Here is a 22,860-nt window from a genome sequence, read left to right on the forward strand (position 1 = left end):
ATTTTTACTAACACTGCAAAAAGCCAAATGGCGGAATTTACCGTAATTTGTTTTTCACCATTTCACAGCAGTTGGAATTTTTTTTTGCTATTTTGGAGACAGTATATGGTAAAATGAATGGAGTCATTCATAAAAACACAAGTTGTCCTGCAAATAAACTAGCTTTCATTATAGCTATGTTAAAGGAAAAATAAAAATAGATATAGCTGTGTGAAAAAGGGGAGGAACAAATGAAAATGCAAAAACAAAAAATGACTTTGTCTATAAAGGGCCGCCATAAATCAGATCCACCTATGTGATGTCATAACTCCCTTGCTCCCCTTCCCAATGACCTTTGCACACGCTCATTAGACACCAGCACAAACGATAGGGTTGGGATCCAATCAGTGTGGCTAATGTGCGTGTGTTATTTACTGAAATGAATGGAAATGGGTCTCTAAAATCAGCGCCAAAGGTCAGGGTGAAAATGGCAAGATTTCTATTTTTTTAATTTTTAATACAGATCATGTAAAAAAAAAAAAAATTAAACATACATTTAAAAAAAAAAAAAAAAACACAAAAACCTGATTTAAATCAACAGGCAATTTTCTGATTACAGACTTCCCTTCAAAAATACATCTACTGGAACACAATAACAAATCAATGTAATTTTCCAGCCCTGACTAAGAATGCCCGCTGAGATGGAAACGCGTTGCTTCTTTACATGTATCCTTTTGCTTGGATGATGGAATTTTCATTAATCAAATAAACTTGGATGATCTATATTTCCCAGGAGCTGGAATAGAAAACTCTACTAGTGAGGACACCTGGCCGCTGTGGGTTCTGTGCGCCGTGGAGCAGGTACTCTATACCCGGCGGTGAGCTGGTTGCCATCTTTCTCCTTTTTGTGTCATTTCCTGATGTCACTTTCCCCTTTAGGCTCCTTTTCTACGCTGCGTGCTTTCTCCGCTGGCTGCATTATGTCCCATTAGGATCCCTTGGCTTCGATTTCAGCGCTACCTTAAGTCAATAATCTGTGTGTGCAGTACTTATCATTTACTCTGAACCAAGACATCCAGGACAACCTGAAATACGTGTAGCAAATTATGATCCGCCAGTAGAGAAGTCCGAGTCTTCCAGGCAGCGAGGACACAGCCTCCATCCGTTCCAAGTTGGCGAAGTTAATTGCCGGTGGCCGGTATTGAACTTCCCTGTGCTTGATTCCATGGGAGAGGGAGAGATGGCCATGTGCTGCGGCTGCTTGGAGCAGTTCTCGCTGTGGGAACAGATGTTGAAGGCGTATAAATATATGAGCGAGATATTACCAGTGACTCACGCTGACAAGGAACCTGCTGACGGAACCAGGAAGCTCAGCAAAATGGACATTCATCGTCTCGAGGAGCAGTACAATGGCATCAAGGAGAAGCAAAAGCTGCGGACACACATCATTGTTTTCAAACCAGGTACGTGGGAATGTAAGTTCTGAATTGTGAGGCTGGAGACGTGCGATCTGTAAGAGGTGATTAGTGATACAGTGCTGGGACTGTGCAGCTCAGAACTTCCATAGCAATCACTAAAGTCGCTTCTGGAATAAATGTTGTCGAATCGTCACATATCGCCCCAGAAAAAGTGTGAAAGAAATATGTTACTTCCCTAAAGAAGGTCCATAGCCCCAGTATAAAAGTTAGCTGCACCGTGCAGCATTAGCTGACGCTTTCTAACACACCCTCCATAACGTGGTCCCAAAGCCCAGATTACACGGGCACCGATATAGGCTATCCTTTATATATCCAGTATGTCAAAGGTAAGAAACTCGTGTAGAAGAGGTGAATTATTCATTTTGTACATCATGATCACTGAAGGAGTTAAAAGTAATGGGTAAAACCGGCCAGGCGATCAGATGATCGCTGCAGCTCCAGAAACTCCAGAAAAGTGATGAGCTGGGAGCAGCTGTAGGGAAAAGTAATATTAAATTGCGGTCATTCATATGTACAAGGACAGGCCACTCTGCCAGAAACGCATAAAATGAGGAATCCAAAGCTGGGGACCTCTTATGATATTCGCATATGGAAAGGGACTATGACGACTGCTATCGTTGCCCGTGCAGTGGGCAGCCAAGATTCTGTCACTTCTGCGGCCAAATAAGGCTATGTGCACACATTGAGGATTCACCTGCGGGTTTTTCCGCACGGATCCGCAGGTAAAACAGCAGGTAAAGTGACCTGCGGTTTTCCTGCGAATTAGCCTGCGGTTTTACTGCGGTTTCACACCTCTACTATGTTAAAGGTGTGAATCCGCTGCGGAATCCGCCCAAACAATTGACATGCTGCGGTTTGTAAACCACAGAAAAACCGCATGGAAAAAAACGCAGCGTGAGCATAGCGGATTTGAAATGCCGTAGGCTAACATGGTACTGTACCATGTCTGCGGAACTGCTGCGTTTCCGCAGGGCCAAAACCGCTGCGGAAACGCAGCAGAATCCGCAACGTGTGCACATAGCCTAAAGCATTATCACCTCGCGGCTCATTAGTGACCAGGAAAGTAACCAGTGTTGGGTTCTACACAGTCCCATAAATAACCCAATGAGTCCACTCATGGTAAATGCCTACAAGTTTGCCTGTTTCATTAAGAATATATCCTCAGTACTCGGGTAGTAAATGGAGGATTTACAGCTCTCCTGCCATATACAGCCCTACACAGGGGGAAGAAGGCAGCCATGTTTTTTAATTTCGCACAACCCCTGATAAAACTATGAATTGGTCCAATGGTTGTTATGTAAGGTGAAATTTTACTATATTTTTCTATATAAATACCATTTATTTACAGATTAAAGGCAAAAAATTAACCTTATAGGATTTTAAAGGGGCTATATGTGACTTTGATTATTTTTCTCTATGGGCTTAAAAACTTACAGGCAGATAAGTTGCCAACTTCCTACTTGTTTTGCCCGGCGCCAATCTCTACCGGCTCAGTGTTTGCCCGGCTTCATTTTGACCTTATGTCCAACAAAGCAGCTCTTCCTCTTTGGGTCTGCTCTTTCGACAGGGCTTTACTGACATCATGCCGACTGGCAGCAGGGAGTCATCTGTCACTGAGCATGACATCAAAAATAAAATGCAAAGAGAGGCGCAATGAGTGTACCTGTGTTTAAATTCCCTAACTGAATCGACAGGGTGCTCACCTTACAGGGTTGTGCCACCCTTGCACAACTACGGTGTGAACGTAAATGGTAGTTGGGGAGCGTGTCCTCGCAACCCAGAAGGGCACTGTACGTGGCCGTCAGCAACCTCCGCGCTCCTGGTCAGTCCATCTCTCACCTGCTTCCGGATGTGAAGTTGAGACCGATCCCAGCCGTAAGTGAACACCAAGGATCCCGGAGCTTCCCAGCAGGGAGTCATCTGTCACGGAGCATGACATCGGCTGAGATGCCCCGTCAGCAGAGCAGAAGAAGCAGCTGCTTTGTCAGTGTGATGTCATGGGAAGTCGCAAAATCACCGGCAGCAGTGATCGGTGACCACTCCGAACTGGCAGAGATCGGCCGTGGGCATAATAGGCAGGTAGTTAGCAAGTACCTGCCTGTAAGTTCTAAGGTCCATAGGGAAAATAATCAAAGTCCTGGAAAACCCATTTAGGCTTCTTTACATTTATTTAAATCAAGGAACTTTGACTGCTTTTACACAGGGTAATAGTAGGAAATGAACATTCCCAGGAACGCAGTCACCCGATGAACAAACAAAATGCTTGATTGTCAGGTGAAACGATTTTTTATTACAATTGCTTAAAAATTGTCTCTCGACAGCACATTATCCTGTGTAAACATAACATATGCTGCCAAGAACACTGACAGGCACTGCGCACACAACAATTGTGTTAGCAGTCAATCTGTGCACATGGAAGTGAAATTGACCTGTCTAAGCAGTTAAGGGTTAACAGTCATAAGTAGATGCAATAAAAGCGTATAATCACTCTTGAATGTTAATTGTAAGGTAAGCAAAGCATCTATGAACTGCTCCTATTCAGGATCAGGGCACATAAAGCAATCTTCTTTGGCTAGCACACTGACATTTTACATTTAACACATGAAATGCAGTTTAAGATTTAAACAAATACATTCTTCAGTAAGTCTAGATATTTATTACATCAACCTAAGGAAGTAGCAAGTATATATTTCCAAACATATGGTACTTATGTGCAGCTTATGCATATTGCGATGTTCCCAGAGAGTAAATGCACAGCAAAAAACAGTCACAACTTTTTACCGTGCCTGCAAAGTGCATCGGTTTAACAAATCTTATACACATCCTGCCAAATATATTTGAAGAGTAAATTGATATCAGCTGCAGGTGTGAATGTCACCCTTTGCAAAGTGAAGGGTGAAATATGCGACTTCCCTACTTCTCTGCAATGACATGAGCGGCTATAAATACCGCTGCGATCATCACTGCTAGATAAGGTTATTCAATGCACGTAACGTATGAATTGTCCATTGCCACTTTTTCTTCTACCAAACATTTTGTACAATACGACAACTAAACGTTGACGATCTTTTCAACACCAATTACTCAACCCTTTCCAAAAAAGAAGCAATAAGAAATCCTAAGTCGATAAATACATTTAGATTGTGAGCCCCATCGGGGACAGTGATGATAATGTGTGCAAACTGTAAAGCGCTGCGGAATATGTTAGCGCTATATAAAAATAAAGATTATTATTTATTAGAAAGCAAAATGTGGCAGCAGGTTGCAGTATAGGTTTGGGGTGTACAGTTATGAAATTAGACTAGGAAACTGATGTGCAAAACAGACATGCACAAATATACCGTAGGTCTACATTGTTTTCTATTTTTTTTCCAACTGCCTTCCCAAAAATGACAAAATAAGGTACAAAGGTACACAACTAAAAAGCCACCAGGTGCAAAAGAGTGCTGTATTGGTGCGGCAGACAAGTACGAATGTAAAATTGATGAGAAAAATTGTTTGCGACAAGTACACTTTGTTAGACAGCCGCAGTTAAGTTTATGGATTTTAGGGAATTTTACCAGAGTCACCTGTGACAAGCAAGAACAACATCTCTGACTGACGCTGATTTCAGATTTATTTTTTTCCTGGGAAACAATAGTGTGCTGTCTTGCTTCTGCTTTCTAGTGCATTCAAAATGAAGAATATATTTTTTGTAATTCAAATGCAGCAGGACAGATGCCACTGTCATGCCCACATGTGGCACATGTGGTTCGTGGACCCACTATGCCAAAGGGTCGGACATACCTAGGAGGGGCTACCTGGTTTTCACTGGAGCTCCTGATGGTGGAGTCATGCTTGACCTGCAGATAGCCGCCAAGTACCACTCCTAGGCAGTCACCGCTACTCCAGCTGCTGAGGTTCACAGACACAGATAAAGACTCTGAATCAGTGACAGACAGGATTTGGTCTCTCTTCAAACTAGTCAGGTTCTGAGTGAGCTGACAGAATGCATACTAACGTGGAGTCACAGTCAGGGCTGGATTTGGATACTGGAACATGCTCCGACAGTACGGACTCAGGAACACTAAACGGGACTGACACAAGTGTAGGTTCAAGTACTGACGGAACAGTTACAAGGTCCAGGTATTGCAAGTGATGCTTATAAGGGTTCAGGTACCGACAGGTGCGGCTTCAGGGTTCAGTGACTGGCAGGTGCAGCTTTAAGGTTCAAGGACTGCCAGGGGCGGCTTTGGGTTTGGGCCTTGGTCACACAAGGACCAGGGGTTCAGGTTCAGGCACTGGCTGCGTAAGGAACAGGTCATTAGGTTAAGTCTCACTACACAGGATACTAGAACGAGGGACCTGGCAACATATGGTTGCACACAAACACTACTCAGGAAATTATAGGGGTTTCTTAGGCTCCTCCCTATTGAGGACCATGCCTATTATACAAGATGTCTTCCAGCTATTGGCTAGAGGCATTTTCAAACTACGTGTGCTGCCCCTTTAAGAGTAGGGATGCGCGCATGCACTAGCGATGCCACAGGGAAGTTTGTGCAGCGTGCACAGACAGCAGGAAGACGTGTCGAGACAGTGGGGTGACCGCGCGGCTGCAGCGATGAATATGTTGGCATCCCTGCATGTAGGAGGAAAGGAAACCATACAGGGGTGCCGGCATTAGCATTACATCCACTACATTGTATCACTGATCAATGACATTAAAGCTGTCATTGCTGCTGGCACTTCTTCTATCTTGCTCTTTCCATATTAATAGAATTTTGTGTAGTATTCGGAGACTACTACACTTGTCATCTTCTATGCTGCATTTATAGAATATATTACAATCTATAGTATTTGTTCAATGTTTTAAGACTTTCTCTATTGCTGAGTTGTACGCTCTGATATCCTCTCAATATTCTAAATCACCCTAAAAAGAGCTGCTGCATTCCCTGCCTTGGCTTTTTTAAAGGCTACTACCATTCCTTGATTGGCTGTGCTAAACCATGTGATTTGATAGCTACAATGCATTATAGTGTGGCCCGCTGCATTGCGCCTGAGGTCATGTCAGCCTTCTGTGACAGAGGCAATGTTTCGCTATGTGTTAAAAAGGTGGCAGGCAAGTTTTTGTGATTTTGCAGCAATAAAATTGCATATTATTTGAGTTCACAAGAACCTGCAAATTTCATAACATTAGTCTCAAATTCAATTTGATCATCTCGATTAAAAGCTACTCGAAAATAGATAACCATATTAAAGAGTTCACAATTGGCAAAAATAAACTTTCTTCCTGCTGTCCGTAGTTCAACTTATATAATAGGATGACAGATGGACACTCATACATTGTCCACTGACTCACATAAAAAAGCATGTGCATATAATGTGGGAATATATACTGTATATGCGACAAATACAGATAGCATAATGATTAGGGTAATTTATACCCTTTGTAAACTACTGAAAAAAAGTAAAGAGAAAGAACACTTAAGTGGCTCTGTTAATGATGTGTAAGCCTCTCAGGGAGCCGATAATGATGTAATGGGGCTTTTATCTCCGACTATAACTTTTGGGGAGTTGACATAGTGCCATACCGGTCTGTGAACCACTTGTATGACCCACAATCCTGCCTTTGGTTTGTTTTCTATACAATGCTCCATTATTTCATTTATCGCTATACCTGAGGAGTATCCAGCACTCAGGAACTTGGAGGTTTGTTTTGGCAAAATGTTCACTCCATTTCAGCTACTTTTCCGTATCAGACATCTCTGTTTAACTGTTTAATCTGTCTGAAGACATGAGTGTTTTACACAGCACTGAATCTGGTGGGTGGGTCTGTTATTATCTCACATAAATAACCCCAACCAGAAATATAAACTGTGAGCATGCATCTTATCTAAACTGTGTGCATGCATCATATATAAATTGTGGGCATGCATCTTATCTAAACAGTGTGCATGCATCTTAAGGGTACCGCTACACTTAAAGATGCACCAGCGATCCCGACAACGATACGACCTTGTCAGGATCGCTGGTGCATCGCTACATGATCGCTGGTGAGCTGCCAAACAGGCAGCTTCACCAGCGATTAGCACCAGCGAGGACGCTGGTATCTAAGGTAAATATCGGGTTACTAAAGCTGCGCGCGTCACTTAGTTACCCGATGTGTACCTTAGAAACCTGCGTGCTCGCGCCAGGAGCTGCCAGCACGCAGGTTTCTAAGGTACACATCGGGTAACTAAGTGACGCGCTCCGCTTAGTAACCCGATATTTACCTTAGATACCAGCTCCCAGCGCCTGCTAAGAGTGCTGGGAGCCTCGCTGATCATTGGCTCCCGCTGTCACACGCAGCGATGCGCACTAGCCAGCGGGAGAGCAACGATCAAAAAATGGCCCAGGACGATCCTGCACGATCAGCAATACCCGGCGGGGGGGCGGTCGCTGATGTGTGTCACACAGCAAGATCGCTGGCGAGATCGCTGTGGCGTCATAAAATCAGCGATCTCGCTGTGTGTGACGGGGCCTTAAGGGGGGAATCAAGGCACCAAAAATCTAAAATTGTAGTCAGCACTTTGACAATGTCATAATATTGGAAAACCGATTGACAAAAAAAAAGATAAACAGGTGTATGCCAATAAATCCTATATCCTACACAGAAAGGCAGCACATTTATACAAGAGTAAAATATCTAATGTATTACATTTGCTTATAACATAGTCCATCATGTTAAAAAACATATACTGTATATATGTATACCGGGGAAATATCAAACACCTGAGAGGAGAAAAAAAAAAGAGAAAGAAGTGTGTGAAACGAGCATTGGGGAGCCGGGATCTTTAGTATTGATTGGGGTAACTATTTATTACATTACGGATCATGTGAAAGTGTATATGATACCGTGCTTAGATATTTACATATGATATGCAGTTTAGTAAAAATATCTACTGTATATTCATTTCATTATGTTCAATATTATTGTGTCCCTTGCAGAGAGTCATGAATTCATTATTTACTGACCACATGACCAAGTTTCCTATGACACCCCTACCCCAATATGTCCGCTCATGTGTGTGATATTTCCTCGGTATACATAGATGTATTTATGCTTTTAATATGATGGAATATATGTTTTAAACAAATGTAATAAATAATTTGTTTTACTCTAGTATAAGTGTGGCACCCTTATGTGTAGGATCTGCAATGTCATCGTAATGGCAACATTTTTATTTATGGTTAGCATTGCTAACATTGTTAATTGCAGCACTGACTTCCTGGGTTGGATCCCGACCAAGGTCTCGGGCTGATTTACTAATCCTTTCTAATTTTTAGACACTGCAAACTTGGGGTGCATTTACACTGGCAATAAACTTTACATTTACCAAAGACTAAATTAAATTTCATCTGTCAGCAGGTTTTTGTTATGCAATATGGGAGCAGCATAATGTAAGAGTAGAGATCCTGAATCCAAAGATGTGTCACTTACTGAACTGTATTTTACTGATTCAGTACAATCAGCGTTTTGTTAGCAAGAGATCACAACAAGATGACTGCCATCATGCCTTCTGGTTCAACCCCGCCTCCAGCACTGATTAGCCGCTTTCTGACACTATACAATGTACACAGAGAGCTGTGGTCTTGTGGTGTAGGCTTGGTTATTCAGGGCTCATCAACTGAGCTCTGCTAGATCTGTAGCAGATAAAACTGTGACTATCATAACTGCTGTACGCAGTAAAACAAGTTTATGCATCACTGGAATCAGGGTCTCTGTCCCTACATCATGCAGTTGTCAGTTTACATAGTGAAAACCTGCCGACAGATTCCCTTTAAGGCGAAAATGTCAAGCAACTATTAAGGCTAAGTTCACATTTCCATTTTGCACATTGCATTTGTGTGGTCTGTTTAGAGTAACAGATAAAAGGAAATCATGCACAAAACTGATCTGTTGCTTAATGGATACAACCGTAAGCAGACAGTCCCCATTAATTACACTGCACAACAAATGTTCTTGTCCCCTGAGAAAATGTTATTGTATCTTATAGATTGTGATATGCCGAACACGAATATGTGCTCAAAAAGTCTGTATCACGTAAGGTTTTTAAGAAACAACAGCTTATAGTCTACTTTATGACGTCCGATACGCTACATACATGTGCATCGATGTCAGTAGCAGAATCAAATGTTCAAAAGTGTTTTGCAGACGACTTTCGTTTATAATCCATGTCAGATGCTTCTAGAATAAAATTCCAGCAATAGTCAGCCAGCACTGACATACTCCACTTTCCCTGGTACCTTTTGTCCATCAGCGCAATGTCTTGGTGAAATCTTTCATCGTATTCATCGCTAACGGCACCAAGAATGGCTGGACAAAAGTCCAAATGAGAACGAAGAAAATTCATTTTTAGTAACATATTGCATTTCATCAAATGATATGCTGTGAGCATGTTGTCCACGAGTTGTTCAAAGTTCGGTGCCCTGCTGTTCCTAAGGAAGTTGAAGGTCACATCTTTAAAGGCTCTCCATGCCACTTGTTCAGCACCTTGCAAAAGACCATCAAAGCTACGGTCATTCTTTATATCTCTGATCTGTGGACCAATAAAAATACCTTCTGTAATCTTTGCATCACTTATTCTTGGAAATTTCTGTCACAAGTAAGAAAAGGCTTCCGATTCTTTGTTCATTGCTTTGACAAAATTTTTCATAAGCCCAAGTTTTATATGCAAAGGAGGGAGAAATATCTTTGCTGGATCAACGAGAGGATTATGTTTAACATTCTTCTGTCCAGCAACCAGGTTTTCGCGGAGTGGCAAGTCCTTTCTGAAATAGTGTATTTCTCGTGCACGACTGTCCCACACACAAATGAAACAATACGTGGTATATCCAAGCTACAGTCCAAGAAGAAGTGCAACAACTTTTAGATCACCACATATGTTCAAGTTATAATTTCTATAATTAATGTGGGTCAACAGTAACTCCATATTCTCATACATTTCTTTCATGTGTATGGCATGTCCAATAGGTATAGAAGGATAGATATTTCCGTTGTGTAGTAAAACAGCCTTCAGACTTTAAACTGATGAGTTAATGAACAGTCGCTATTCCTTCATGTCATGTTCGCATCCAAGAGCACCACACAACACCAAGACGTCATTGTAAAAGGATAAACTGTAAACATGGTTGAAAAATTGATTAAGGTCTTCTTGACGACTGCAAAAAACAGAAACTCTTGTTCCTGGTAATAAGAAATTCCGTTCTTGTAGCCCTGATCTCAATAATTCTGCCTGCCTCTTTGACAATTTCAAATCTCTGACCAAGTCACTCAGATCAGCTTGACTGAACAGATGTGGATTAGATGTAGAAGGCTCAAAGTCTGGGTCTGCAGCAGTTTCATTTTCCACTGACATTGTTGGTTCATCTTTGTCGTCCTCCATTGTCCATACTTTGGGCGGCTTTGGAACATAAAGACTTTCAGCGTGTGGCCCTGGTCTTATGGCTGAAGGAAGATTAGGATATTCTATTGACTTCTTGTTCTTTGCTGAATATCCTGTTACATTTGTAAGGCAGAAGTAGCAATCTGTTACATGATCTCTGCTCTCTCCATATCATTGGGACAGCGAAAGGAATTGAAATTCGTGATCCATTCAGCCATGCTCTAAGTATGTCAGTATTGTCTTTTGATTTCTTCCCTGCCCAGGAGATGTGGTATGCTCCGTACACGGTCAGCCGAATTATTCACTGTGCTGGCGCGGAACTCGCATAATAAGTGCTTGCATATGTGTAGATCAGCGATTTATGTTATTTCAGTGGAAAATTCAGAATATGCTGTTTCAGTAAAAGTTCATATATGAGTTTTTAGAATTATAACAGAATATTATAATGTTATAATATTATCATTTCTCTAAAACCTTACGCGATAGGAAAAATTTGAAGTCATTTCTGAAATCAGCATGAAAAAAATCTATCAGGAAGACTCAAAATTGTCCGAGGGACAAAACCTTGGTAACACAGTGTTATTATGGAGTTCATTTGGGTTCAGGTTTGTGTTAGTTTTTAGAACAGAAGAAAATAATGAGCAAGTAGAACTATTTATTCTGTTGTAAAACCTGATGCATTACAGATCTCAGATGTGTCCCATGATAATCAGTGGGGCCCCTCAGCTTCAGTTTCATCAGTTAGGCCGGGATCAGACTTGCAAGAAACTCGGACGAGTCTCGCATGTCAATACCCAGCACTTCCGCCGGAACTTGGACAGGAGCGTGCGGCTGCATAGAAATACATGCAGCTGAACGCTCCTGCCCGAGTGCCGGCGGCAGTGTCGGGTATTGACATGCGAGACTCGTCCGAGTTTCTCGCAAGTCTGACTCCGGCAATATGGACAGATCCATTTCGCACATTAATTCCGTTTTGTCTGTTCCTCTAACAGACCAAACACCAGAAAGTTTAAATGTAAAAGTGAACTTGGCCTAGCCAGAAGCTCATTCTGTGAGAACTCAATGGTGCGGAGATCTGTTATTGCTTCTGTCAGGATCCTGCTCACCATTTCTTTATGATGCAGTAGTCTTAGAAGATGCAAATTATAGTTCATATTCTGCAACTGCTTTTGTTATACATCTCATGCTAATATGTCCAAGAACTGTACATTTCTCATGCTCTGTAACTTGCCATCCACTCATTAGGTGGTTCTCTTTCTAGCTCCAGCACTATAGATGTTGGAACTTTCTTTTCTTCACTTTTCAGCATGCATTGCACCTGCTATTGCCCACTTGCTTGCCTGCTCCGCCTCTCTGGTATGCTTGTAAGCAATCTGTCAGACAGCAGAGCAGGAACAAAGACTAAAGACTAGGAAACCCATTCCCTGCTATAATCTGTCCCAGTAGCTCTACCACTAGAGATACATTACACACTGACAACAGATAGTGGACAACATTAGACAGGAGACAATTGTCTTCTTGCTGGCACTAAATGGAAAGTATTTTTTAATTTTTAAATAAATTTGCAGATTGTCTATTTTGCACAAGTTGTCCATCAGTACAGTGAGACCATATAACCTCCTTTTCCTTCACTTTTCTGCTATTTGTAGTCTAAGTGTTACAGGATTCTGGCAGTGATCGCCTGGCATTTCTAAAATAGCTACCATGGACAGCTTAGCACAAGCAACTCCAATTACCAGATCCCAGGGATTGCCTTGTCCTTCACCCTTTAACCCCTGTACAGGGGTTAGAGTCCTCTGGGCCTAAGAAGTCAAGCTGAAAACAAGGAATACTACTAGGCGCTGAACAGGCAGGACTAATCCAGAGGAGCGAAAGACCATATCTGGCAGCTTTCAGCAGTAAGCTGGAAGTTTAAGTAGGGTGTGGTGCTCTCCAACTGGCCACACACCCATACTGTCAGACAGGATGGTACTGCAGATCCCAGCCACCCTAGTCTGCTCCGTCCAGAGCTCCTGGTTCCTACGTCTCTTCTATCACCGATGCTGCCCGCAAAATGAATACGGCAGCCGCTGGCGACAGAGGAAGACGTCACAGGAGCAGGTCCTGGTGGAGGTGTAACACCAAGGCTGATTTAGCAAGAGATTGTGCGTTTTATTGGTGAATCCGGCACACCCTGCACGGAGGAGAAACTCCTGCGCCGACATTAATCACACCCAGCTTATTTTTATTACATTTGAGAATATTTACGGATTTAATCACTACTAATTACAATAGGGCGTGCAACAGGACTGTTCTGACTTGATTAACCGTACCAGCTTCTTTCAGCTTTCCCAGACTTCAATACATCAATCCTTCTCTACAGCCAGGACTAATATAATATATATATATATATATATATATATATATATATATATATATATATATATATATATATAATATATATATATATATATATATATATATATATATATATATATATATAAAATAACAGTTCAGTACCTGCTGGTTTATAAAATGGTTCTGGATACTTTTAGTTTTGCGTTGACATTGTGAAGAGCAGCGCACGCAAGCTGTACAGCACCTACAGACACATCAGCTTTGACTTGTTTAATCTAGAAACTGGATTTCCTCCAAAACACAAAGCCCACTGCCACGTGTACTAAATTACTGCATATAAACCTGGATGTGCCAAGGCGGCTGTGTAAACAGTGTTCAATTAACCCCCATGCTGCAAAGAGAAACCTGGACAAAGGAAAAGCAGCACTTACAGCTTTAACAGACATTTACTACTGTACTAATGGCATTGAGATATTCCATGGCGCTGTAGACAGATTGTCATTCTTCACATCAGCACAAACCCCATGCAGATAAACCTAGATCAAATTTGAATTCAGGACCCCCGAGCTGAAGGCTAACCACTGAGCCACAAGGTTAACCACTGCGCCAAGTGGGATCCTCTGTAGGCACATTGGCAGGGTTGTATAAATGCTTGTCTGCCAATACACGTTATAGTTTTTTTTTTGTAGTGATGTGATGTGCCAGACATGACAAATCTAGTCTGGAAGTCGTGCAAATCAGACCAGATGTGCACTGGGGGCGTGTCAATGCACTTGAAAGAAGTTCACCAAGTGCAATGACACACCCCAGAGCACTTCCAGCCTGATTTGCATTAGGTTCTACATCTGATTCCTCATGACTGACATATAGGATTGATACAAAAAAAGTAATATATTTCCTTAAGAAGAAGTGCTTAGGCTAATTTCACACTTGCTTTTTTTTGCAGCGCGTTTTTCCCGCAAAAAAACGCATTGAAAAAACGCATACAAATGCATACAACTGCTGCGTTTTTTTCAAGCATTTTTATGAGCATGCATGAAAAAAACGCAGCGTTTTTATGCGTCTTTAGTGCGTTTTTACCGCGTTTGCGTTTTTTCCCAACATTAGGTGGCCCCTCACACTAACCCAAACCATGACTTTACTAACCCTAACCCTGATCCTAACCCTAACCCTGACCCTGACCCTAACCCTTAACCAAACCATACTTAACCCTAACCCTAACCCTGACCCTAACCCTGACCCTACCCCTAACCCTGACCCTAACCCTTAACCAAACCATACTTAACCCTAACCCAAACCCTAAACCCTAACCTTAACCCTGACCCTAACCCTGACCCTAACCCTTAACCAAACCATACTTAACCCTAACCCAAACCCTAAACCCTAACTAACCCTGACCCTAACCCTGACCCTAACCCTAAACCCCCTTAACTAACCCTAACTCTAACCCAAACCCCTAAATTCCATGGTTAACAAAAAAAACGCATGTGCAAAAAAACGCATACATAAGCATGCCAATGCGCACATATGCGCACCCATAGACTTATAATGGGTGTCTTGCTGTAAAAAAACGCATTGCGCGCGCATGCGTTTTTTTGAGGCAAGTCGTACGCCCAAAAAATGCAACAGGATGCATTTTGTGCGCCCGAGCGCATACCGCAAAAAAACGCATGCGCGGAAAAACGTGTGCAAACGCATGTGTATGCGCACCTAAGCGCATCCCATGCAAAGTATAGGAAAAAAAGACGCATGCGCTATTTAGCGCTAAAATACCGCGGAAAAAAAACGCAAGTGTGAAACCAGCCTTATACAGCCATACCACTACTTCCATATGTAAAAACGTGCTGTCAGGTTCCCTTTAAGACTTAGAGAGCAGGAAGACAGGATAACCACTAATATTTTGGTATAATTTCTAGAGGTAAGGGCCTTTGGTTCCTTGCTGGTTAACTTTTACAGTAAAAATCTTGAAAAGTAATAAGAATCCAATTACAAAATAATTATTTTTTATTTAAATTTCTTTTGCAGGTGACAATGAACTGATTTTACGAGAACCAGATGTGAACACTGTCCAAGTCAACGAGAGAGTCAGAAAACAAAAGGCCTTTACGGACCACATCCCGGTTAAAAAGGTCACTCTAGAGTTGTCCGACAAGAACTATCTGAAGGACAAAAATGGCACTTGGCACGCACATCTAAATATTCATCGAATGGTGCAGCTGAGTAGTCTTGAAACAAGCACGCCAGACAAAACTGTACTGTTTGATCGACTCCTGGGCTCAGAAAGTGTGCCGATAAATGTCCCAGCGCACAGTGCCAAGACGCTGGAAATGACAGAACTGAACGGAGATCACCACTCTGTTAGTAGTGTCCGCAGGAAATCTTCCCTTAAGAACCCGATTCCTGCATCATGGAGCCAGTACTCACTCCCGATCTCCAAGCCGACTTCTCCTACAGAGAAACTGGTCTACTACCCTTTCCCTCAGAAGAAAAATCCCCGCATTTCAGAAGCTGCCAGGAAGCTGGGTTTATATGTAACACACTAAAGTCAATGTTTGGAAATCCGTGAAACAGCAATGTGACCTTCATTCGAACTAGTTTCATATCTGCTTGCACCTTACTTTCTGGAGTGAATAGTTGATTTTGGACTGATGAATAATATGTCTGTTACTATGTTTAAAGAGCATCTGTTACTAGGGCGAGTACATAAAATTATAGCACCTACCGGTATCTGATATACCAAGACAAGTAGCTGTACTAAACTGCGCCTTATAGGGTTCCTCCACTACTTTTCAATTAATGACGTTGATAGGTCACCAATATCACAATGGTGGAGGTCCAACACCCGGAACCCCCACCAGTCAGATATCACCACATCCCTGAATGTAAACGGTGTTCGGAGCAGACCAACACAGCTCTGGACACTGTTTAGTGGCTGCTATCGGGTACTGAAGACCACTAAGCAGTGTACCGAGCCGTGGGCCTCCACCCAAACACAGTTTACACCCAGACATTGCTGGAAGTGGTAACAGCTGATTGGTGGTAGTGCCGAATGTTGGGCCTCCACTGATCAGATATTAAAAAATATAAAAGTAGTGGACAACCCCGGTTTGTACACAAGTTATAATGAGGGTCGTGCAGGAATAAGATGCGACAAATTAATTAAGAGGCCAATACCCTTCAATGACTTTGGAGCATCTTATCAGTGGTGTGCGCCTTCATGAGCCTCAGCAGAAATGGTACTCCAGTCTGAGACTAGAGTAACATTTCTGCTGTAAGAAATGCTGCCACTTTTGAAGAATTTGACTGGCGAATTGTTGATTTGTGAAATCTAAAAGTTGTCAGAATTAATCGAGAGACAATGTTGAAATGTCTTTGTTTCTAGTGGATCTCCATTCACTTGACACTTAAGAATAGCCATTTGTGTGTAGTGTATTAATTGAAATGAAGTCGTTTTAAAATTTGATAGTTTAGAGCGTTAAAGGTGTTGTTCCACAAACAAAGTACATTTTAATGAATAGATTTAGAATAGTAAGTTCCACAATTGAATGTTTTGAAAAAAGTTCCTGTGCTGAGATGATCTTATAATGCTGCCTCCGCAATGTACTTTTATTTGCCATTTGCAGCCATGCGCAGCTGCTCCAGTTCATGGTCAGCACACGCCACGCCTCCTTGCAAGAGGGGAAACATAAGCCACCTATGATAAGGAAGTATACACACAAAACAGCAGGGGCTCACAGTTGGTTCTTTCTGAGGTGACACATTTCCCTGCTTGTTTTATCACAGGCGTGAATGTTTTCTGCTGCGTTTCCAACCCTTTGAACTAATCATAAATCAAGTCAGGGATGTAGGAGCTCCAGTGGCCCGCTGAGCTTTTATGTCACTAACCTGATTTATGATGAGCTCACAGGAATGGCAGGCAGCAGAGACACCCGCTCCTATGATAAAACATGCAGTGAATCATGTTATCTCAGAAATCAGCAGTTGTGAACCCCTATTGTTTTATCAGTATACTCATTTATCATAAGAGCTTTGGTATGTATTGACCATGAACTATAGCAGCTCTGCAGAATCAGACACAGTCATTACACAGTACACAGCAGGGGCACATTTATAAGATTATCCCAGCACAGGAACATTTTATTTAAACACATCCAATTGTGGAACTTAATTTTATTCCAAGATCTATGGATTAAAATGTACTTTGCTCATCGGACAACCCCTTTAATAGTATAGTAAGTCAATTATGGTAATTGAAGATCTAGTAAAATAAAAAATCAAAGTTATAATACAGTATGTACTGATGTTTTACTTCAATAAAATATGCAGAATCACATGAAAAAAATCAAATTATTTGGATTCAGAGAAAGAAAAACTGTCATTTGTTTTTCTCCATCTACCTAGCGATGCATATCTAAATGCCTAAATAGTCAAATTGTATCAAATTTCCATTGATACAATGGTGAGAGTCAACCTTTTACATATGAACTAATTATTTTATTTACTGTTTTCTCTGGTATGTTTAGTGGACACTTCTCTATGTAGCTATCTAAATCTAAGAACAATGTTAAGGATGCTCTTAGAAATCTGAACTAGAGATGAACGAATTTGTTTAGATTTTGGCCCCGAATCTAATTTTGACATATTCGTGCCATATTCGGGCTGAACATATGTTTTATGTTCAGTTCCGAACACATTCGGTAATTTCTACTGCCATTGACTCTAATGACGTTCGGCTGTGTTCGACGAATATTGCAAAACAAATATTCGATTTTGATCGTATTCAGAACCAAATCTAATCTGAACATATCCACTGACTTACAGAGGACCTTTTACCAGGTCAAAATGTGACCTGTTTTTGGCTCTTATTTTATTCCCTCCACTCCGGAGCGTTGAGGTTTCTTTTTTATATAAATCAGCCACTTATTGATATGAGCCTTATTTATCTACTGCTAATTTTTATGGTCTTTACAAAGGAGGGCAGGGTAATAATACAGAGAAAAATAAAGAAACGTCCCCTTGTAAAGACCATAAAAATCAGTACTGGCTAAAAAGTCTCTCTCTCATACTGTATAGCGGATTTACTATAAAATTAAAAAAAATAAATAAAAATCAGTGTAACAGTGGAAATAAAACAAGAGCAAAAACTGGACACTTTCGGGCTGGTGACAGGTCCTCTCTAATCATGGCTATGGCTTTCCATTCCAACTCTTTATAACCTGATCCCCGGGGGACAATAATTTTATTTCCAGACTTGCTAACCTCTTTCAGTCCTATTCAGAATGACGATAAGCTTTTCAACTGGCTCACCTCAGTCCCCAAAAAATGTCTGAATGAGGCATTAGTCAAAACTTTATTTCCTTGTAGCTAGTAAAGAGGTCGCCATGACAGTCCTGCTGCTTTTTGGTGCCACACATTGTCCTGGTGCAGAAAGATTAGCTCTACCTCTCACACATGAAACTTCCAGAGGCAGGAGCCAGAAGTCAGCAATGCACATCCCCTTGGCCTGCACTGAATCCATCCAGCCGGCCAGAGAATAGTAGAGTCCCCATGGACTACTATATCCACTTCAATCAGGACCACAATGAGAGGAAACTAGGGGAGGGGAAGAGAATTGGTGAGGTGTTATTAGATGGGAGACGTTAAGGCCATGTTCTGTGAGGTACTAAATGGGGATATAATGTACTTTGTGATATTACATGGGAACGTTATGTATTGAGGAGTGTGATGAACCTGCACCCCGCCTGACGTCTTCATTACGTCAGAAGGATCACGTAACGTGCTCTCCCCACTTTCGCCAACATGACATTCTGCATTCCCTGGGGACACGCAAGATCAGCTTGGTACAGTATTACAAAGACGCCCTCTGTCCACACGAGCCCAGGGAGGAACCGGGGTGGTGAGAGGATGTGGCCCACGAAATCACTGACATGGCACCACACTCACTCACAACCCTGGCAGGCCCCTTTCATTAGCATGAGTGAAACACAACGCTGCCAGTCCGGTAAAACTGCCACCAGTTCCTCGTTAGATATAATCCTGTTAACGGACCAGGCTTATATCGGACCAGGTTTATATCGGGCCAGAAACCAGCCCCGGTAGCATAGAAAGTTAAAACAAGAAACGGACATGTGGATTCGTGAATCGAGATAAAAGAGCAGCCTAAGGTTAAATTATTTATTTAATCGCCTTAGGCTACTTTCACACTTGCGTTAGGTGCAGCGCACGGCCACCATGCAGCTCCGCCCCCTGCCGCGCCCCCTTCGGTCAGCTCCTATGGGTGCATGACGCTGCATGCGACCTGCGTACCCTATCGTTAGCATTGGGTACGCAGGCCACGCGCTGGTATGCTATTGCTGTCGCATGCACCCTTTTGACAGTGCGCCGAGCGCACCAAAATGCAACACGGTGCGTTTGGCACACGTCAGCGCATGGTCCATGCATTTGAATCGGAGTTGTATACACCATACACTCACTGTTAGTTCACCAAGAACCAGTCTAGTAGTGAAAGCATGCCTCGTCCATTATTTGTTAGCCAATTGACCTCCACACCCCCCCCCCCGGCTGTCATCCCTGACAAGTGCATGCAGAGATAGCTGTCAGTCAGTGATAGGACCGCCCACTGGACCAAAAATCCCAGAAATAGCAAAGGATTAAATGATGAAAACACAAGTTCTTCTGAATGTTTTCTCACAAAAAAGCTCTCCCTGCTCTATAACATGATGGCAGATTAGATTGCATTTTCAAGGTGACAGGTTCCCTTTATTTCCATTAGATTAGGTTTCTATCATACTGTAGAAAATAAAACGGTTCAACCGGATGGAGATCTGCAACAAAATCATTTTTTTGTATGATGATGGGTGACAACTGTACCAAAACTTTGCCACAAATTTCAAATCCGCATCATGCCTAGAATCTGATGCAGTTTTTTTACTCTGTATGTGAATGAGGCATCTAGTATACTGTATTTTGTTACAGATTTAAGAGGGTCAATTTAGAAGATATATGATCCTGCCCGGTTCATTTCTACTTGTTAGGCTATGTGCCCAAGTAAGCATATTTTTCCTGAGAAAAATCGGACTCCTCAGGAAATCCGCATTTTTATCGCGTTTTTTGCAGATTTTTCGCGTTTTTTCCGGAGCATCCTACTACAATGAACAAAGTGGCAAATCCGTAGATTTTCTGCAAAATTAATGAACATGCTGCGTTTTTTTTCCGCGATACTTTTTTTTTTTTGCGGAAAGAAACACATCATGGGCACAAAAATTTACCGAATGCATTCTAATAAGATGCTTAATGTATGCATTTTTTAAGTGTTTTTTGCAGGGGAAAACAGCAAAAAAACCTGAACATGTGCACACATCCTTAGGATCCTCTCCAGGTTTTGACTTGAAAACCAAATTTGCCTCCTCCGATTGAACCTGACCTAAGGGCAGGTGCAGACAACCGTATAGTCTCTAATAAGAGAAAATCATGCCATTTATGCAAATCAGACTGTGATAAGAGTTTGTGTCACAGGTCATGACAGAGAGAAGCCAGAAGACCACAGCGTCTGATTTCTCCTACTCCTCCGCTAAATAGCACTTCACCATTGTATTAAAATTATCCCTGTTCGTATTACCTTGTTAGTCTGGTTGGTGTACTACGGTCCACTACTACTCCCCTTTTCCCTGGGTGGAGGAAGGTTATAGACTGAGGGCAGATTCAGGAGCTAAGGCAAGGTTATGTGACCACGGCATCTTCACCATCAGAAGTAATCTAAGAAACAGCGTGAGCTAGAGCACCCCTAGCGTTATGGACAGGGAAGGAGACTCTGGTACCTGGATATCCGACAACAGAGTCATGACTCGTGATTCAATTTTCTCAGATAAGGAGACGATGGGAAAAAAATTTCTCCAATTACTCCATTCTGTCAGTCCGTCTTCTGAGTGCAGTCTGATTTTTTCAATGGATATGGATTTTTTTACTGTCTCTGAGGAAAAAAGAAAAATCGGACATGTGAACATAGAATATCATTGGTATGAGTGTGATGCGGTGTACGCACTTGCCCTTACTATGCAAATGTAACAACCCTGCCGGCATCACTGCATGGCCTCCCATCCCCCACCTGCCTTACTCACTACTCAGGGCCATGCTGCGAGTTCTGTCTTCTGCTGGCTCTATGCCTCTTGCCTGCTCTCTGCAAATTTCCTGGCTGTGTGCATAGGGGGGCAGCGCCGGCACTCTCTGGTTCTTATAGAGTCAGAGTACATCTTCCTAAGGTGTTCCCAGCCAATTGCCAGGAGGTCTCTGGTATTTAAGGCACCTCGCCCATAGGAGGATGCCTGAGCAACACTATCTCAGTGTCTTGCTGCTGAGGTGCCAGGTCCTGTCCTGTTTCTGCTTTCTCTGGGGACTGCATTCCCAGATATGTTTCCATGCGCTTGTGTCTTATGTTTCCGCCTTCCTGAAGGCTGCATACTCAGGCCTGTGTCCTTGTCCTGTATTTTTCTCTGTGTCCGCCCTTGTGTGTACTGTGTTTTATTCCTGCATCTTATCCTGGTCCTGTAACTGACCTTGTCTCTTCTCAGTCCTAACCTCTGTCTGTTGGTCTCCTTGTCTGTGGCTCCTTTCCCTGTTGTGTCTATTCTTGTGCCCTGTCCGTCTGCCTGCTCTGGTTCCTTGCTATGCAGTTGCTCCGCCTACCTGCGGTTCTCTGCTCTGCACCTGCTCCGCCTACCTGTGGCTCTCTGCTCTGCACCTGCTCCGCGCTCCTGCGGCTCAGACTATGCTCCGCGCTCCTGCGGCTCAGACTATGCTCCGCGCTCCTGCGGCTCAGACTATGCTCCGCGCTCCTGCGGCTCAGACTATGCTCCGCGCTCCTGCGGCTCAGACTATGCTCCGCGCTCCTGCGGCTCAGACTATGCTCCGCGCTCCTGCGGCTCAGACTATGCTCCGCGCTCCTGCGGCTCAGACTATGCTCCGCGCTCCTGCGGCTCAGACTATGCTCCGCGCTCCTGCGGCTCAGACTATGCTCCGCGCTCCTGCGGCTCAGACTATGCTCCGCACTCCTGAGGCTCAGACTATGCTCCGCACTCCTTGCGGTTCAGCTCGCTGCACTGCAACCAGCGACTCTGTTCTGCTCTACGCTCTGCAACCTTGCGGTTCTGCTTCTTGTGGCTCTTTATCTGTCCCTGCTCCTCCAATCTGGACAGGTCCCTACTTGTTCCCACACACTACTCTTACCTGTTCCCATATATCTCTCATTCCAGTTTGTGTCTCGGTCCTTCCTAAACCAGCCCCAGCTTCTCCAGTCTGAACAGGTCCCTACCTGTTCCCTTGTCCCATTTATACCTGCCCGTGTTCCTGTGCCTCCCAAGTCAGTTTCTGTCTGCCAGTGCCTCAGCCGTGCCCGCCTGTCTGCCAGTGTCTCAGCTGTGCCCGCCTGTCTGCCAGTGTCTCAGCCGTGCCCGCCTGTCTGCCAGTGTCTCAGCCGTGCCCGCCTGTCTGCCAGTGTCTCAGCCGTGCCCGCCTGTCTGCCAGTGTCATACCCATCTGTACTTGTCCACTCTTCACTTAGTATTCTGTCCCTTGTGGGATCAGCAGCCACAGCCAGACAGCACCCTGGAGTGGTACCTGGCAGTTACCTGCCACACAAGCCTGACCTCCCCATCAGAGGCTCCAGT

General features: G+C 43.1%; 2 protein-coding genes across 12 annotated transcripts in view; one reads left to right on the top strand and one right to left on the bottom strand.

Moving 5' to 3' along the window:
• Positions 1 to 22,860, bottom strand: part of XYLB (xylulokinase) — a 331,699-nt gene that overhangs the window by 259,801 nt on the left and 49,038 nt on the right. For 3 of the 10 annotated variants that reach the window (XM_073581550.1, XM_073581547.1, XM_073581549.1), the window contains exon 2: positions 21,016 to 21,167. The exons of the other annotated variants lie outside the window; for them this stretch is intronic. The gene's annotated coding sequence lies outside the window, so the exon portion shown is untranslated. The remainder of the gene's footprint in view (positions 1 to 21,015; positions 21,168 to 22,860) is intronic. 10 annotated transcript variants of the gene reach the window in all.
• On the top strand, positions 753 to 17,545 carry CUNH9orf152 (chromosome unknown C9orf152 homolog). 2 transcript variants are annotated; one of them, XM_073581543.1, is made up of 3 exons: positions 753 to 840; positions 919 to 1,442; positions 15,224 to 17,545. In XM_073581543.1, exons 2-3 carry the CDS (start codon positions 1,205 to 1,207, stop codon positions 15,739 to 15,741), a joined length of 756 nt encoding a protein of 251 aa, XP_073437644.1. In that variant the 5' UTR covers positions 753 to 840; positions 919 to 1,204; the 3' UTR covers positions 15,742 to 17,545. The 2 variants fall into 2 exon arrangements, with proteins under 2 accessions (XP_073437644.1, XP_073437643.1); XM_073581542.1 differs by having other exon boundaries at positions 769 to 1,442.

The sequence above is a fragment of the Dendrobates tinctorius genome, unplaced genomic scaffold (genome assembly GCF_039654945.1).
Source record: "Dendrobates tinctorius isolate UK_male_01 unplaced genomic scaffold, ASM3965494v1 ptg000070l, whole genome shotgun sequence".
In the NCBI taxonomy this organism is placed as follows: Eukaryota; Metazoa; Chordata; class Amphibia; order Anura; family Dendrobatidae; genus Dendrobates; species Dendrobates tinctorius.

What these genes read in the sequence shown, in the direction of transcription:
- CUNH9orf152 (XM_073581543.1), top strand. Translation starts at nt 1,205, where the DNA reads ATGGGAGAGGGAGAGATGGCCATGTGCTGCGGCTGCTTGGAGCAGTTC. An exon ending in CATCATTGTTTTCAAACCAG is followed by an intron (nt 1,443 to 15,223) that starts GTACGTGGGAAT and finishes TTTCTTTTGCAG; the next exon opens with GTGACAATGAACTGATTTTA.